Source organism: Aythya marila (assembly GCF_965140915.1).
Source record: "Aythya marila genome assembly, chromosome: 1".
Taxonomy (NCBI): domain Eukaryota; kingdom Metazoa; phylum Chordata; class Aves; order Anseriformes; family Anatidae; genus Aythya; species Aythya marila.
This window is the reverse complement of record NC_139042.1, coordinates 2,398,807-2,412,085: the sequence shown is the minus strand read 5'-3', so window position 1 is coordinate 2,412,085 and position 13,279 is coordinate 2,398,807. Positions and strand designations below refer to the sequence as shown.

The following is a 13,279-nucleotide window of genomic DNA, read 5'->3' as shown; positions in this document are numbered from 1 at the left end:
ACCCTCTGAAATAAAAATTAGGGCTCAGTCTGTCCACAGCAGCTGTTGCTCAAGGACTGGCTGGGCATCAGTCTGTCAGTGGGAGGTGGTGAGTGACTACTTTCGCATCCCTTCTGTGTTGTTTTCCACCTTCCCTCCTCTTTTTGCTTTGACTTAAGCTGTCTTCATCTCAACCCACGAGTTTTTCCTCACTCTTGCTCTTCTGATAGATCTCATCAATTAATCAGTCCAGAAGTACCCATTGGAATTAGAACATGTATGATTCAAAAGGCACCAGATTTTTGTGGTTTTATTATTTGTGTCATAGAGGTTTCTTTTAAGCCACTTTTACCATAAACTTAACACAGAAAACACTGTTCACCTCTTTCAAAAGGCTCCTAGTAAGGGACAAATACCAAACTTTTATCAACTCTCTAAACCTTGTAAGGTAAACTCTTCAAAATGAAAATTTTTGACAGTGCCATTCCCAGGAGAATGAACTGGAACTGTAATATACACAAATATTAAGACCTGTGTTCATTTAACTGTGTGTACAATCACACTGCTACTTCCTTGAATCAATTTCTGCATTGCAATTTAACGCACCAAGTGCTAGCAGTATCATTTGGGAGGCTCACTCAGCAATGGTTGCAAACTAAATACTCAGCCAGTCAGGATTTAAAGCTCTGAAGTAAACTAATACAAATCTAGACAATAAGACTTTGAAGTTCACCCTTCAAATGTGTATTTCCTTTCTTAATATTCTGTATTTATTTAGCTGTTTCATTTCTGTAAGTCAGAAGTAGAGAACTGTTCCACATTACCTGCTGTCCCAAGTACTTTAAGCCATCTAGGTTGACTTTCCACTCGATCAAAAGCTGGAAATGCTCCTTCTTGCCTCCCCAGATCCTCACAACGAAACACGAGACAGATGTATCGAGACGATCGGGCATTATTCCAAAGTCCAGACTCCTCCACGTTGGATTCTGGTGGTATTCAAAGGGAAATAAGAACAACTTAAGCTCAAAGCAGACTTAACATCTAAGCACAATATCAGAATGTAGCAAAGCCCATATCAAACATGGATTTTAAGAAAAAAAAGACACTTAAACATCATGCATTTCAGGGTTTATAAAGAGTTGAAAGCAACAGCTGATTTCTTATTTCATTTTCAAAAGACAACTCCTATCTTAAATACTATATTCTGTAAAGCACTGCAGAAACTCCATGAGTTCTGATGCCTTCTATTACAAAACACTGAAGAATTACTTCATTAATTGAGTACAGCCAATTTGAGAACTTTTAAACTGGAAGCAACATTATTTTCCATGTTATAATTTAGCTTCTGAAAACCAGGGTATAGCTTTCATTGCAAGAGTTGAATTAAAACTCTGATCTATTCCCCCAATAATTAAGTTGGTGTAATTTATTTACAGATTTGTTTCCATTCTCCTCCTCTTTGACCAATGCTGATGGCAATCCCCAAGTGTTGCCACAAAGAGCTCCTCTTTGTTCTGAGGGATCAAGCTTGCATCTCAGCAAGAAAGTAGCATATGTTAAGCTGAATGATGACCTTCCTCCTATTCCACTTGGACCCAGATTTGCAAACACGAAGCACTCCAAGAACTGACTCACGTCTGATAACATTTAAATAAGGACTTACAGAATCTGTTGTAATTGGCTCAAGCTACAACCAAAACAGAGTCAATCCAACACTGATAGGGGCAAGAGCCAGTATGCAACTTTTGGACTTCCCCAGGCCTTAAACCACTGGGTGTCCAAAATGCAGAAATAGGAAAAAAAATATATATATACATCCCTCCCTTGCTTGATTTTCTGTTCGCAAAGATGGAAACTCCTCCACAACAAAAGCAGGAGTAAAGCTAGCCAGTAAGTTTCACAGAAGGAATAAACTTAAGGAAGTTTCCCTAAGGAAAAGAGATGTTTGGTAGCTACTCAGCAAAAACACCAGGCTGTTAATACCAGGCCCATAGAAGATGTATGGAATTTGCTCAGTGCTACACCTTTTATATAGATTCCTGTCATCTGTTTCCTTCAACTGAATTCCCTTCTTGTTATTCATTTTCCTGATGTGGAATAGGCAGAACTGAAAATCTGAAGGTCTCAAGAAATACAAGCTTGAGCAAGGTAAGAGCCTTGCAGATGCAGACAGCTTTTCCTCCATTCAGGAGGCTTTCGAAGCATTTATAGCCCAGTGTGCTCTAACGGTGCACTTCCACCTCGTTGATGCAGACACTGGAGACTGTTCAGCAGGTTTTCAGACTGCCTTGCCCAACACTTGCAACATCCTACTCCCAGAGACCTACCCCTTCTCTGTTGTAGTGAACTACTCAGTTCTGATCCTTCCGCAGCTCTTAAGTGGAGAATTTAGTAAATAAAACGTTCACATACTCTGTTTTTTTAAACCTATTAGCTCTGCAGAGAATACACATTTATTTATACATGCAGGTAGGTGTTCCTTACCATTCACCTACACAACAAAGGGATTTTCAAAGAATCTAGTGGTATATCCTACAGCACTGTCTGATTCTCCCTTTATCTGGGACATTATGCCTTGTTTCTGCTTCTACACCATGGTTGCTAAACTACACGACACTTCTAATGAATCTGTACACCCAGCAAGTGATATACAATCACCCTTGAATAAGCAAATTGCAGACATTTAAATAAAAGCAGCTGTTTCTGTTGCTAACACCAGAGAGAACAGGAAAAAAAAAAAAAAAAGGATGAACTGTAAACAGACCTTAGGCATGACACATTCAGTTCCCAGACACTGAAAGAATACTTCAGTGAGAGAAATAGATTTACTGGGACGAGTTAAAATTCAGCTAACATTACTTGGCTTATTTGGCATTCTCAGCATTTAAAGGGTTGATATACTGTAAAGCTTAACCTGAACACTGATCAGTTTTCACAGGAAAATGCTCTGCCTTTGGAGTGTTTAGTCCCAAATGCAGAGGTATCAACAGGCCCTTGTTCCACAGCTGGAATAAAAACCATGCATTTCTCCTAGTCACCCACTCTATTCCAACCCTTGTGGAAAGAACCTGAAAAGAATGAACGTGATGCTCCTAACAGAAACAGAGTAAAAATATGCATTTAATGGTCACAGCATCTGCAGAGAAACCTATATATTGCAGCAAACAACAATTTCAAAAGGAAAGGTTTTCTTATATGAAACTAACTTACCAGAGAATTCTTGATCACTTCACTCTTATAAAACTCTAAAGAAAAAAAGTAAAAGATATCTTTAAATTAGTTTAAACACTGATATAAATCTTAATATTTGAAATAAAAAAGCTAGAACAAGTAACTTTAAGTCAAAAACTTATTTAATTTTAAACTACCCACTGACACTTAGTTACTAGAAGTCACTATTTAAATGTAAAAGGTTCATCTTTATACCCAAGATGATCCTGAGGAATTCCTGTGCCTTTGGTTTCTGGGGAAAAAAAACCTGTTCCAGCACTTCACAACATTTGGTTGCCATTTGCAAAGTGACAAGTTTGTTACGTGACACCTTCCTGGAAGAGTGCAGGAGGGATAAACTAATTGCACTCCTTTCCTGAAGAGCAAGGGTGACCTGTTCCGGATGCTTAGAAAGTGAATGGCCAAATCACCTCACAGAGGTACAAAGAAACCTATATTTAAGTGGAAATAAGCAACTGCTGACACATGAACCTTGGCTCTCCCAGCCAAAAAGAGCTTGAAGCCTTTAAGTGGACAACTACAGGCTGACAACCACACTTCAGATGCAGAAATCAATTACAGGTTCGACCAACCACCACAAGAAAGTCCAAGCAGGAGGCTCAAGAGTTACATATTCTTACAACAGCATCTTCAAAAAGCAAGGTTCTACTCCTGGAAATAAAATGTGGAAGCAACAAAAGTCACTTGCAAAGCTCCAAGCATTGGTAGTATCAAAAAAAGCATAAAAATATATTTTTAATAACATCTCTCCATAATGAGGAGCTATAGGCTGGGATGGAAAAAAAAAAATAGAGAAAAATGGAATCTAACACTCAGTTATCAAAAGCAGCACAGATGACTGGATGCTTCTTGTCACTGGCTGACAATGCTATTTTTGTCAGTCTTCGATAGTAGCAAGTGCTGGTGTATGCTCTGTAAAATATCTGGTACCCACAGAGCAGAATGCTCTCTCCCACACAAAGCTACTCCTGCTCCAAAAGCTTTTGCTTTTCTGCACACTTGGAAGCGCCGAAGTTCCTTAAACTCCAATTTTTGGCTGGGGGAAAGGAGGGCAACAAAAATAGGTTTATTTAAGAAGCTCTACCAGAGCTGCCACCTGTTTTGCTTCCTTCCCTACCTACCCTGTAAGATTTTATGAGGCTCAGGAAGCTAAAGAGCTCTTTTCCACCATTAGTGTAGATGAAGCAAATAATGGCAGCAGGTTATCAAGACCTGAAAAGGACAGAAAATTAGCAGAATTCCAACTGGTAAAAAGAGTTGGCAAGAAGCCCAGTTTACCTTTGTATATCTTGGTGTTATCACACAGGTGAAGAGTGAAGTACGTATCCAGGAGGCGATAGCCATTCTTATTGATAATGTTGCGCGCTGCAATATTCCTAAGATGACGAAGTCGGCGCTAAAAAGGAGGAAAAAAGAAATTTCTTGGTGTGAGATCACATTATTTACTTTTTTTTTTTTTTAATTATTTTAACGATTTCCAAAGCATTGTTGTCACAAAAACACCAGACGCTCCACTTTTTCACTTTTTTTTTTTTTTTTTGGCAAAAAGCTAGTGTGAATATTAAGCATTCAGCAAAGCCACAATAAACTGTCTGGGCGAGCAACAACAATCCCCCATGAGCTCAGATTAAGCAATGCTGATACACAAAACAAGCTATTCTTCATGTCCTGTACGTAACTTTTACTCAACACATACAACTCAACTATTAATTATTTCCCATCCATATGTGACACCAGTAGCACTGAATGGCAGCAATATCACCCAGGTGTTCTGCACATTAGGAGTGCTTTTTAATTATTTCCAACACAAACTAGCAGATAAATCTCTAACATAATCCACCACCAAGTCCAGAACCATGTGAAATTGGTTGGATAAAGCTTCCTGAAGTCACAGCAATCGCAGAAACTGTTGCAGCATCCTTAAATGAAAAACAAAGCACGTAGAGATCCTTACCAAGTTATCGTTCATTTCAACTACTTCAAGCAATTCTGTAGGGCAGTCTAGTATTTCTGAAATTATTGCTTAGGTTTGCTTCTTGTTTAAACTTTGAATACCTGTGCGTGCATAGCACAGACTCTCAGCAAGCTGCCACTTTGGATGCACGAAGCTCTCCCCAAACCCTCCAGCATGGTACTGCAAAACCCTGCTCCCAAAATCTCTCAGCCTACCAGTGTCTCCCCCACCTACCTCAGGGATGTGGACAAATGGCTCCCTGTCCTTTTGGGATGGCCACAAACCACCTACAAGCCTCAAACAACTGGTTTAATACATTCTTTTACCCCATGCTTCCTTTCACAGCATGCTGCTTTCTCCCCAAAAACAGTGTTAGGCTGCCCGTCCGGATCCACCTTCAGAGAAACCCTCCTGCATCTGCCAGAAGAGGACTTGAAACGCTCGCAAAACCAAGAGGCAGCAACTTGTCTGCCTGCAGTTTGTCCTGGGTTTTTAACAAGGGCTGAAAGGCCAGCATCAGGTTTGGAAGGAGGACTCTCACGTCTCTATTCACATGACAGATCCACAGCCACTGGTGAATAAGCTCCAGCCTTGTTTCTGGAGTCTTATTTACGACTTAAGACTGTAAAAACAGGGCCTGAGAAAGGATGCCAAGAAACATCACAGCACAACTGCTTACTAGTATATGCATGTGATATAAAATTTAAAAAATAGTAATCTTGTAAGCAGCTTAATTGCAAGGCTACACTTTTTTTTTTGTTAGAAATTGGTATCAAGAATGTCAGCTGGAAGAATAAGGTTCACTTAAAAAATATATGGACCTTTGTACATTATTTCAGATCTCACAGCCGTGCAGTTCTCCTGCCCACTTCCTAAAAGCAACTCTGATACCAAAACACCCAAAGAGGGCAACTTTCTCTGGGTCCTTTTAGGCTTGCAAGCTCACTGTGTGACTGGTTCAAGCAGTGTGTTACAACGAAGTAACCCTCAAGTGAAGTCAAACCAGTTCCTCCTCCTTTATTATATAGTTTCAAAAAGCTCTCAAGCATCATAACTTCCACTTGCATGTTGAAGACCTCAGCCAAGTTCTTATCTCCGTGCTGTGCGACTTCCCAGTTGCACCTCCCAGTTGCCCACGACATCACGGATGCCACATCGCATTATTCAGATTCCCTCGGAGCTCTGCGGAGGCAGCTCTCGGAGCTAATTAACCTCCCCTGACTGAAGATAATTAGCTTTAGCCAGGAGACCATCAGCTACAGAGGCAAATCCAAGAGACGAGTCAAACTGGCGCTAAAATCCTTCGCAGCCTTGCAGCTGTCCTGTGACAGTGACCTTTATTTCCGAGGTGTTTTCAAATCTCTGCTAAGTTTTACCTCCTATCTGTCTCGTAATTTTCATTACGAGAAACAGCTTCAGCTACAGGTGAGGCTACAGCCTGGGGCTTTCAGAAGCCAAGGGAAAAGCAGCTCACAGCCAGGCACTGTGAAGTGCAGAAGCCAGTTTTTATAAAGAAGTGACCCATTACACTTCACCCTGAATACAACAGGTGCAAATAATCCTCTTATTTTCAGGTGAAGCAGGAAAAAGTAGTCATTTCTCATTAGAGACACGTTTTAGCTCATTGTTCTGGTTATAAAAGTGCCAAAAAATCTTCGTCTCAAGAAGGGATCGCTTGCAGATGAGATGTTCTGCAACCATTCCAAAAGAGCCGTTCCAGAAAGCCCAATTTAAAATCAAAACACCACCGCTAAAAAAAAAAAAAAATAATATATATATAAAAAAAGGCTTTGGCAACCTCCTGAGTCACAGAACTTGGAAGAGGCCAGCTGTGCTCACAAGCTGATTGCTCAGGATTTGCTTTCTTAAAATAAGATAAGCAAAATATGCAGATAAGGACAGATAATTCTCACCACGGGCTCCTCAAACAGCTCGCAGTCTATCAGCAACGCAACGCCGAAGATCTCAGCCACCACGCTAGGCATCTTAATAAGATCTCTCGTTGTAAAAATATTATTTTTCACCAGAGCCCTGATTTAGCTAAGCTCTGACAGGCAGAAGTGACAGCATTAGAAAGGAAATTTAACTTCTCCTGCAGCTCTGGATTTGGCACGCGCAGCCCCGGTGACGGCGAGTCTGGATCGCTGCTTGGTGCGGTGGTGGAGCAGGAGCAGGTCGAGCAGCTGACGTTAGGGTTTGTGACATGAGAGTTTGTTTGATTGCCACGGTTGTCCTCAGCCATTGCACTTCACAAGAAAGTTAACGAAGTAGGGAAATTGCACGGTAGGCCTTATTATCATTTGATTTAACTGCTAGCCTGAGATGTAATTGAGTAGAAGCAGCTGCTACGTAGTTTTTCTACAGTCACAGAGACACAGAAAGGTTTGGGTTGGAAGGGACCCTAAAGCCCACCTAATTCCACCCCCTGCCATGGTCAGGGCCCCCTGCCCCCAGCCTGGCCTTGGGCACTGCCAGGGCTGGGGCACCCCCAGCTACTCTGGGCAGCCTGGGCCAGGCCATCAGCACCCTCAGAGGGCAGAATTTCTTCCCAATTTCTTCCCGAAGCCTCCCCCCTGCCAGGCTCTAGCCGCTGCCCCTTGTTCTGTCCCCCCAGCCCTGACCAAGAGTCCCTCCCCAGCTTTCCTGCCCCCGGGGCCTTCTCTTCCCCAGGCCCACCACCCCCAGCTCTCCCAGCCCCTGAGCATCACATCATCAGCTCGGTGCCATCAGCAAACCCGCTGAGGATGCACTCAATCCCACTGACCACATCAAAGCTGTTAAACAGCTCCAGTCCCAACACCAACCCCTGAGGGGCACCACTCACCACCCGTCTCCAGTTTCTTTAACCTACATGAAAGAAATTAGTTCTGGAGCTGCTACAAAGCGGGACTTTCCATGCACAGTGATGACCAGATCCTCTCAAAAGTCAGGGGTCTCTTTTTATTTAAGGAAAGCACTCTGTTTTCATCGTTCTGAAGAACTATTATCAGCTGGTTAATGTATCTGCTGTTCCTATTCAATGACCTTCCGGGAATCCTTCCAGATTTACCGCAGGCCATAAACAAGTCAGGCCGCTGCAGAATAAAGCATTTTGACCAACATCCTTGTTAATGCTCTGCTTTTTCACCAGATGATCCCACAGCTCTTCGGCCTACCAAGTCTTCTGAGCTTTCAAGGCCTGAAAACACCCAGTCCCTTCACGCTTCACCTCCCTCCACACACAGATACCACGACCTGGAAGTACCTAAAATACCACCACGAAGATCCAGCTGTTTGCCCTCCGTCCCTCAGTGTTTTCTTGTGGGTTTGTGCTGTTTCGTGGTGAGGGTCAGAGAATGCAGCCAAGGTAAAACGAGCAAAAAGAGCTAGTTTTAAACTCAAGCAGGTTCCTCCAATTCAGCTCACCACAGATGCACCCACCACAAAAGCAGTGAACAGCAGGAGAAGAGGAAGGATAAATTTTTTCTTTAATTCAGCAGCTTAAACTGATCCAGACACCACGCTCTGCTTCCCTTTAGGCTTGAGGAGCTGGAACGATAACGCTAATCCAACAAAAACACAAGTGAATATGGCTAACAATCCCTTACCATGAACAACATCCCTGCAGAAATGGGGGAGAGGGCAGCAGAGAAGAGGGACAGAGTCAAAAAACAGAGGAGCTGTGCACTGCTGTAGCCTGAACTCAGCTGCTCAGGGAGCCACAAGGAGCAGGGACTACCTATAAGCACCTCAAGCATTCCTGGCATTTCCTCATTATTTGCTCAAGGTCACACAATGGGCAGCAAAACCAGGAACGTAGAGTTCTGACTCCTGCCCCGTCTGCATCACTTTGTTATTCTCTCACAAGAATCCGGTGACCCCAGAAGCAAACAGAGCTCTGTGCAGGCTGGAGGAGAACGCAGACAGTTTGCTGTCTCTGCTGCTGATCTATTTCAACACCAGCTCCGGCTCCAGCCACGAACTGGGAAGCTCAGATGATAAATTTGGGCAACATTCAGCCCATTCTTCCTGCCATGGAGCCTGTTTTACTAGCCCTGGGATGAACTGCTGGGAAAAGGGAGAGGCTTTGCTGGTTTTTATCCCTCACCTCTCTCCTACTGCCCTCTCTCACATCCACTCTTTCAACAAACCTGCTCAGGAGTTCTTGCTCTTCGCAGATACGTTAGCACTCCTCCAGATGTTACAGGGATGTCAGCATCCTGCCTGCATCCACGCTCCTGAGCGGGATTCACAAGTTGTTGGGATAATCTAACTGTTCAGGGACCCAGTAAACGTGAACACATCTTCCTGAAGGAAGTTTAAATTTGGCCAAGAAGAATTTTTCCAAACCAGCTATGGGCTTATAAAAAACCATCATCCTCACAGCCCCTCCACTTTGATACTATCAAATAATTCCCAGTGACACCCCACATAACCCATATCAAGGGCAAGGCATCTTACAAGCTCAATTTTGCCTAATTCAAGAAAGGACCAGCAGATGGGGGAGGACAGGGAGGGCACAACCTTGTCTTTCCATACAGTGTAAACACCGGGGTGAAACCAGTGTGACAAGGCTGGAAGCCATCCTGAACAAGCAAAGCCTAAACTTACAGAAATGACTTCAGGAGCACGGCGTTGCCAAAAGCAACTCAGCCCTGGGGGTTCTCCCAGCGGCCTGCTTACCTGAAAAGCGATCCATTTTTCTCCAAAAGTTATAATATAAAAGATTTTCAACAGGGGTTACAGCCTCACCACCAATTCTGTTTATTTAGCCACAAATAGGGTACCCTACCTGTAAAAATTTTTAACACCAAGATGCTGTCTTTGCCTTCAGACACTCTCTCCATTTTTCAGCCTGTTGCCTTTCTTTAAAAGAAATATTCCGTGAATTCTTTCCAGGCCAGGATCAAGCCTGACCTCTGCACAAGCTGCCACACATTCCCCGTTTCCCCCAGCTTCCTTAAGATTTTCCTAGCTCGCATGCTTGATGACCCGCAGTGACTCTGGAAGAATTTAAGCAAAATCCTTCCAGCTATTTTAGCATGAAAGCAGGGTGCAAAGATTAGCTCGGAACAGAAATGTCACTGCAGCAAATCTCATTATTTCAAACTCGACAGAACCGAGCTTTTCAGATCAGCTGTGTGGGGCTGAACACTTGCATGGCTCTCAGTCGTTTTTTTTTTCCATTTCCTTTAAAGCATAAAAGCTTGAGTTCTAACAAGTTTATCAAAATAACAAGCTGTATTTAGCCAACATGGGCATTATTTGTCATCACACCACCTTGATATCACAACATGCGGATTCCCCGGATTTTCACCATCTACCTGCTTTCCCTTACCTGCACCAGTGTGAATATTGAGCAGCAGCCATGTGACCCGAGTACTCAGCAGTCAAAAGGTAGACACGAATTCATACAGCATCAATTTTTGATGCATTTTCAGCCTGCCTTAAATTTTCAGACCTCCCAAAAGGGCTGGCCTAGCTTGCTGCAGTAGGCAAAGCCTTCAAGAGCAAAGCTTTTCAGCTGCATGGCTACTTGAAACCCCTGCTTGTAGTACTCAAAGAATGACAAGAAAATGCTGTCCTCTGATTTACATGCTTGCTGGGAAGATCTACGTAGAGGTTTTGCAACTTCACTTTCCACAGTTCATCTTTTGACAGCTCTGAGTCAAGAGAATCAAACAGGACTTTGGGTCTATTTCAGGAGCAAAGCAGAAGCGTTTGCTATTCAGTTCTGTAGGCCAAACCATAAGGAATTTGGGGAATTCTGTTTTAACATCTTTTCAGCACACACTTGGAGGCAGCGAGGCCCTCACACAACCACCACTAGGTCAAAAAACATCAATATGGTCAGCAAGCCATTTGCTGATCTCCCTATAATTGCACCCCCTTCGTATCTCAGTCTCCTCATGACAAATGATGGGATACAGCAGCAGTTCAGGAGCTTCTTTGCCTTTTTAAATAATTAAATTTCCTTCTGACAACTGCCTTTTATACCTGTACGAGTAACACCTGAGGCCCACACCAGTTCATAGACACTGCAGGACTGTAGCTGCATTTTTCCTGTGAAAATAAAACATGCATAAAAAGACAACTCTTCTCTCACATCCTTTGAGATGTGATGGAAGGAACGAGACACGCTGGCTCTGTGCAGTGCTATTTACCTAAATTAAATGAGCACAAGACTACTTTCATCATGGCCTCAACATTTGCACAGATGTTTAATTCTGGATTGTAGTTTACAGTTCCTTAAATGAAAGTGCTTCCTTTTTTTTTTTTTTTTTATTTAAACCACTTGCAAGCATCTGAAAGACTTTTGAAGGGTCTGAAACCTCTGAAGCTCTCGTTTGAGCACGGTGAGACTCGCTGAAGGTTTCCACTCATCCATTTCTGCAACAGCTCCTCCTGTCCCTGCACTGGGAAGCTCAGCACGAGCGGTCAGCACGTTAAAGATGCTGTCCAAATGACAGAGTCTTCCCCTTCTGGTTCAGGGAGAAGGAGGAATAAGGAAAGGCTCCGTATTTGACACGGCATATGTAGACACAGATGGAGAAAAATTGTTTTTGGAAAGCAAAGGAGCCCTTCACGATCTCAACACAACATGGCAGTCTGTGGCACAACCTCTAATACGCTTCTGATGCCAACTAAAACAGCAACAGCAGTATCAGAAAACTATTAGATAATTGCAGAATGGTTATATATTGCTTTTAAAAGGAACTAAACCCTCTGGTCTTTCCTCACTTCAACCCTTCTGAGCAAGGCCACAAAGACTTTTCCTCATTAAGTAACTGACTTTACCCTGGGGAGCACCTCAGAAACCAAGCTGTACCTCAGAGCGATGGGGTGAGCAGCCAGCGACCATACAGCAGCAAGAAACTTCCTTTTTGTACATTATTATCTCACACCAAAAATCCACATCACTCTCCTAGAGTCAGAACCAAGGAGACAACCAAGAAGAGGATGGAAATGTAGTGCAGGCTCACTGTTCACTCTTTTCACTGGTCCCCTCCATCTTCATCCTTCTTCCCACATCCCAAATCGATCTGTGCTCATCGCTGCAGGAAGAGGCTGAAAGAGCCTCTTATTTAAAAGGTGAGGTAGGGACAGGGCCAGAAGGCACAGCTGTTCAGTCTCAGGATACAACCAGGATGGTTTGGTGTGATAAAAACACAATTTACTTCAATTTAACGTTAGCAGGAAGGATTCAATACCAAAATCCTAAGGCCACGCAGGGGCTTAGGCAAATCAAGCTCCGTCTCTGTATTATTTCAACAGCTGTGTTTGGTTATGGTCACCACAACAGCAACAGCCCAAGCGAGCTGGCAAACAACCCAACTCCAAAGAGCAAGAACTCCTGGTGTGCACGAAAATATTGCTCTGAGGCTGAGAAAATCCTACAGGCACCGACCCCACTGGCCAGACAAAGCCCCTCTTGCTGGCTGCTTATTTAAGGTACAAATAACAAGGGATTACACACATAAAATACTCTCATCTTAAACAAACACCTTTAAGAAGCAGCTAAAAAGACAGCTGCTCCTTACTGGAGTTTGCCTAAATAAATATTTACTCCCTCGCAAGAGGAGAGACCAAACCCAGAACTACTTCTTTGATGCAAGAAGGGACCCCTACCACGGGGTAGGAGAGAGAAGAGGTACAAGCCTCACCCCACAAACAGCTCTGTGACACTTTGGAGAAATCTCAAGCCTTTAACCTCACCTCAGACAGCTCAGCATTCACACACGGGAGCTGTGGGAACGAGCCAGGTATTCCAGAGGAGAACATGATGCTCAGAAGGATGACCCAAAAAAATTACACACGGCCTGATGGAGCCGAGCATCAACAAAACCAAAGCAAAGGCCCTTCTGACCCTAAAGGACCGCCTAATTTTAGGCATGCAACATGTTACACAAGGAACAGCACGTGCTGATTAATAATAACCTGAAGCTTATTAATGTTTATGATCTTAGAGGATGACAAACCGAGGGCAGAGCAGTAAGCCTCTCTTTATAAATATGGAATGAGTCTTTATCAATTATGGAAATCTTTCCTTCACCCAGTTAAGAATATTTTCTGATGCCCCCCCCCCCTCTGTATTTCCTAAATAAAGCATCAAATCTGATTTACTACAGCTGACGG

At 43.2% G+C, this 13,279-nt stretch overlaps 1 protein-coding gene across 2 annotated transcripts in view; it reads right to left on the bottom strand.

Annotated features, from left to right (window-relative positions):
• UVRAG (UV radiation resistance associated) overlaps positions 1-13,279 on the bottom strand; it is a 90,941-nt gene that overhangs the window by 71,716 nt on the left and 5,946 nt on the right. For both annotated transcript variants that reach the window (XM_082778552.1, XM_082778553.1), the window contains exons 2-4: positions 4,489-4,606; positions 3,190-3,224; positions 804-965 (exon numbers count right to left, since the gene is read on the bottom strand). In XM_082778552.1, the coding sequence (XP_082634678.1) occupies positions 804-965; positions 3,190-3,224; positions 4,489-4,606 (315 nt within the window). The remainder of the gene's footprint in view (positions 1-803; positions 966-3,189; positions 3,225-4,488; positions 4,607-13,279) is intronic.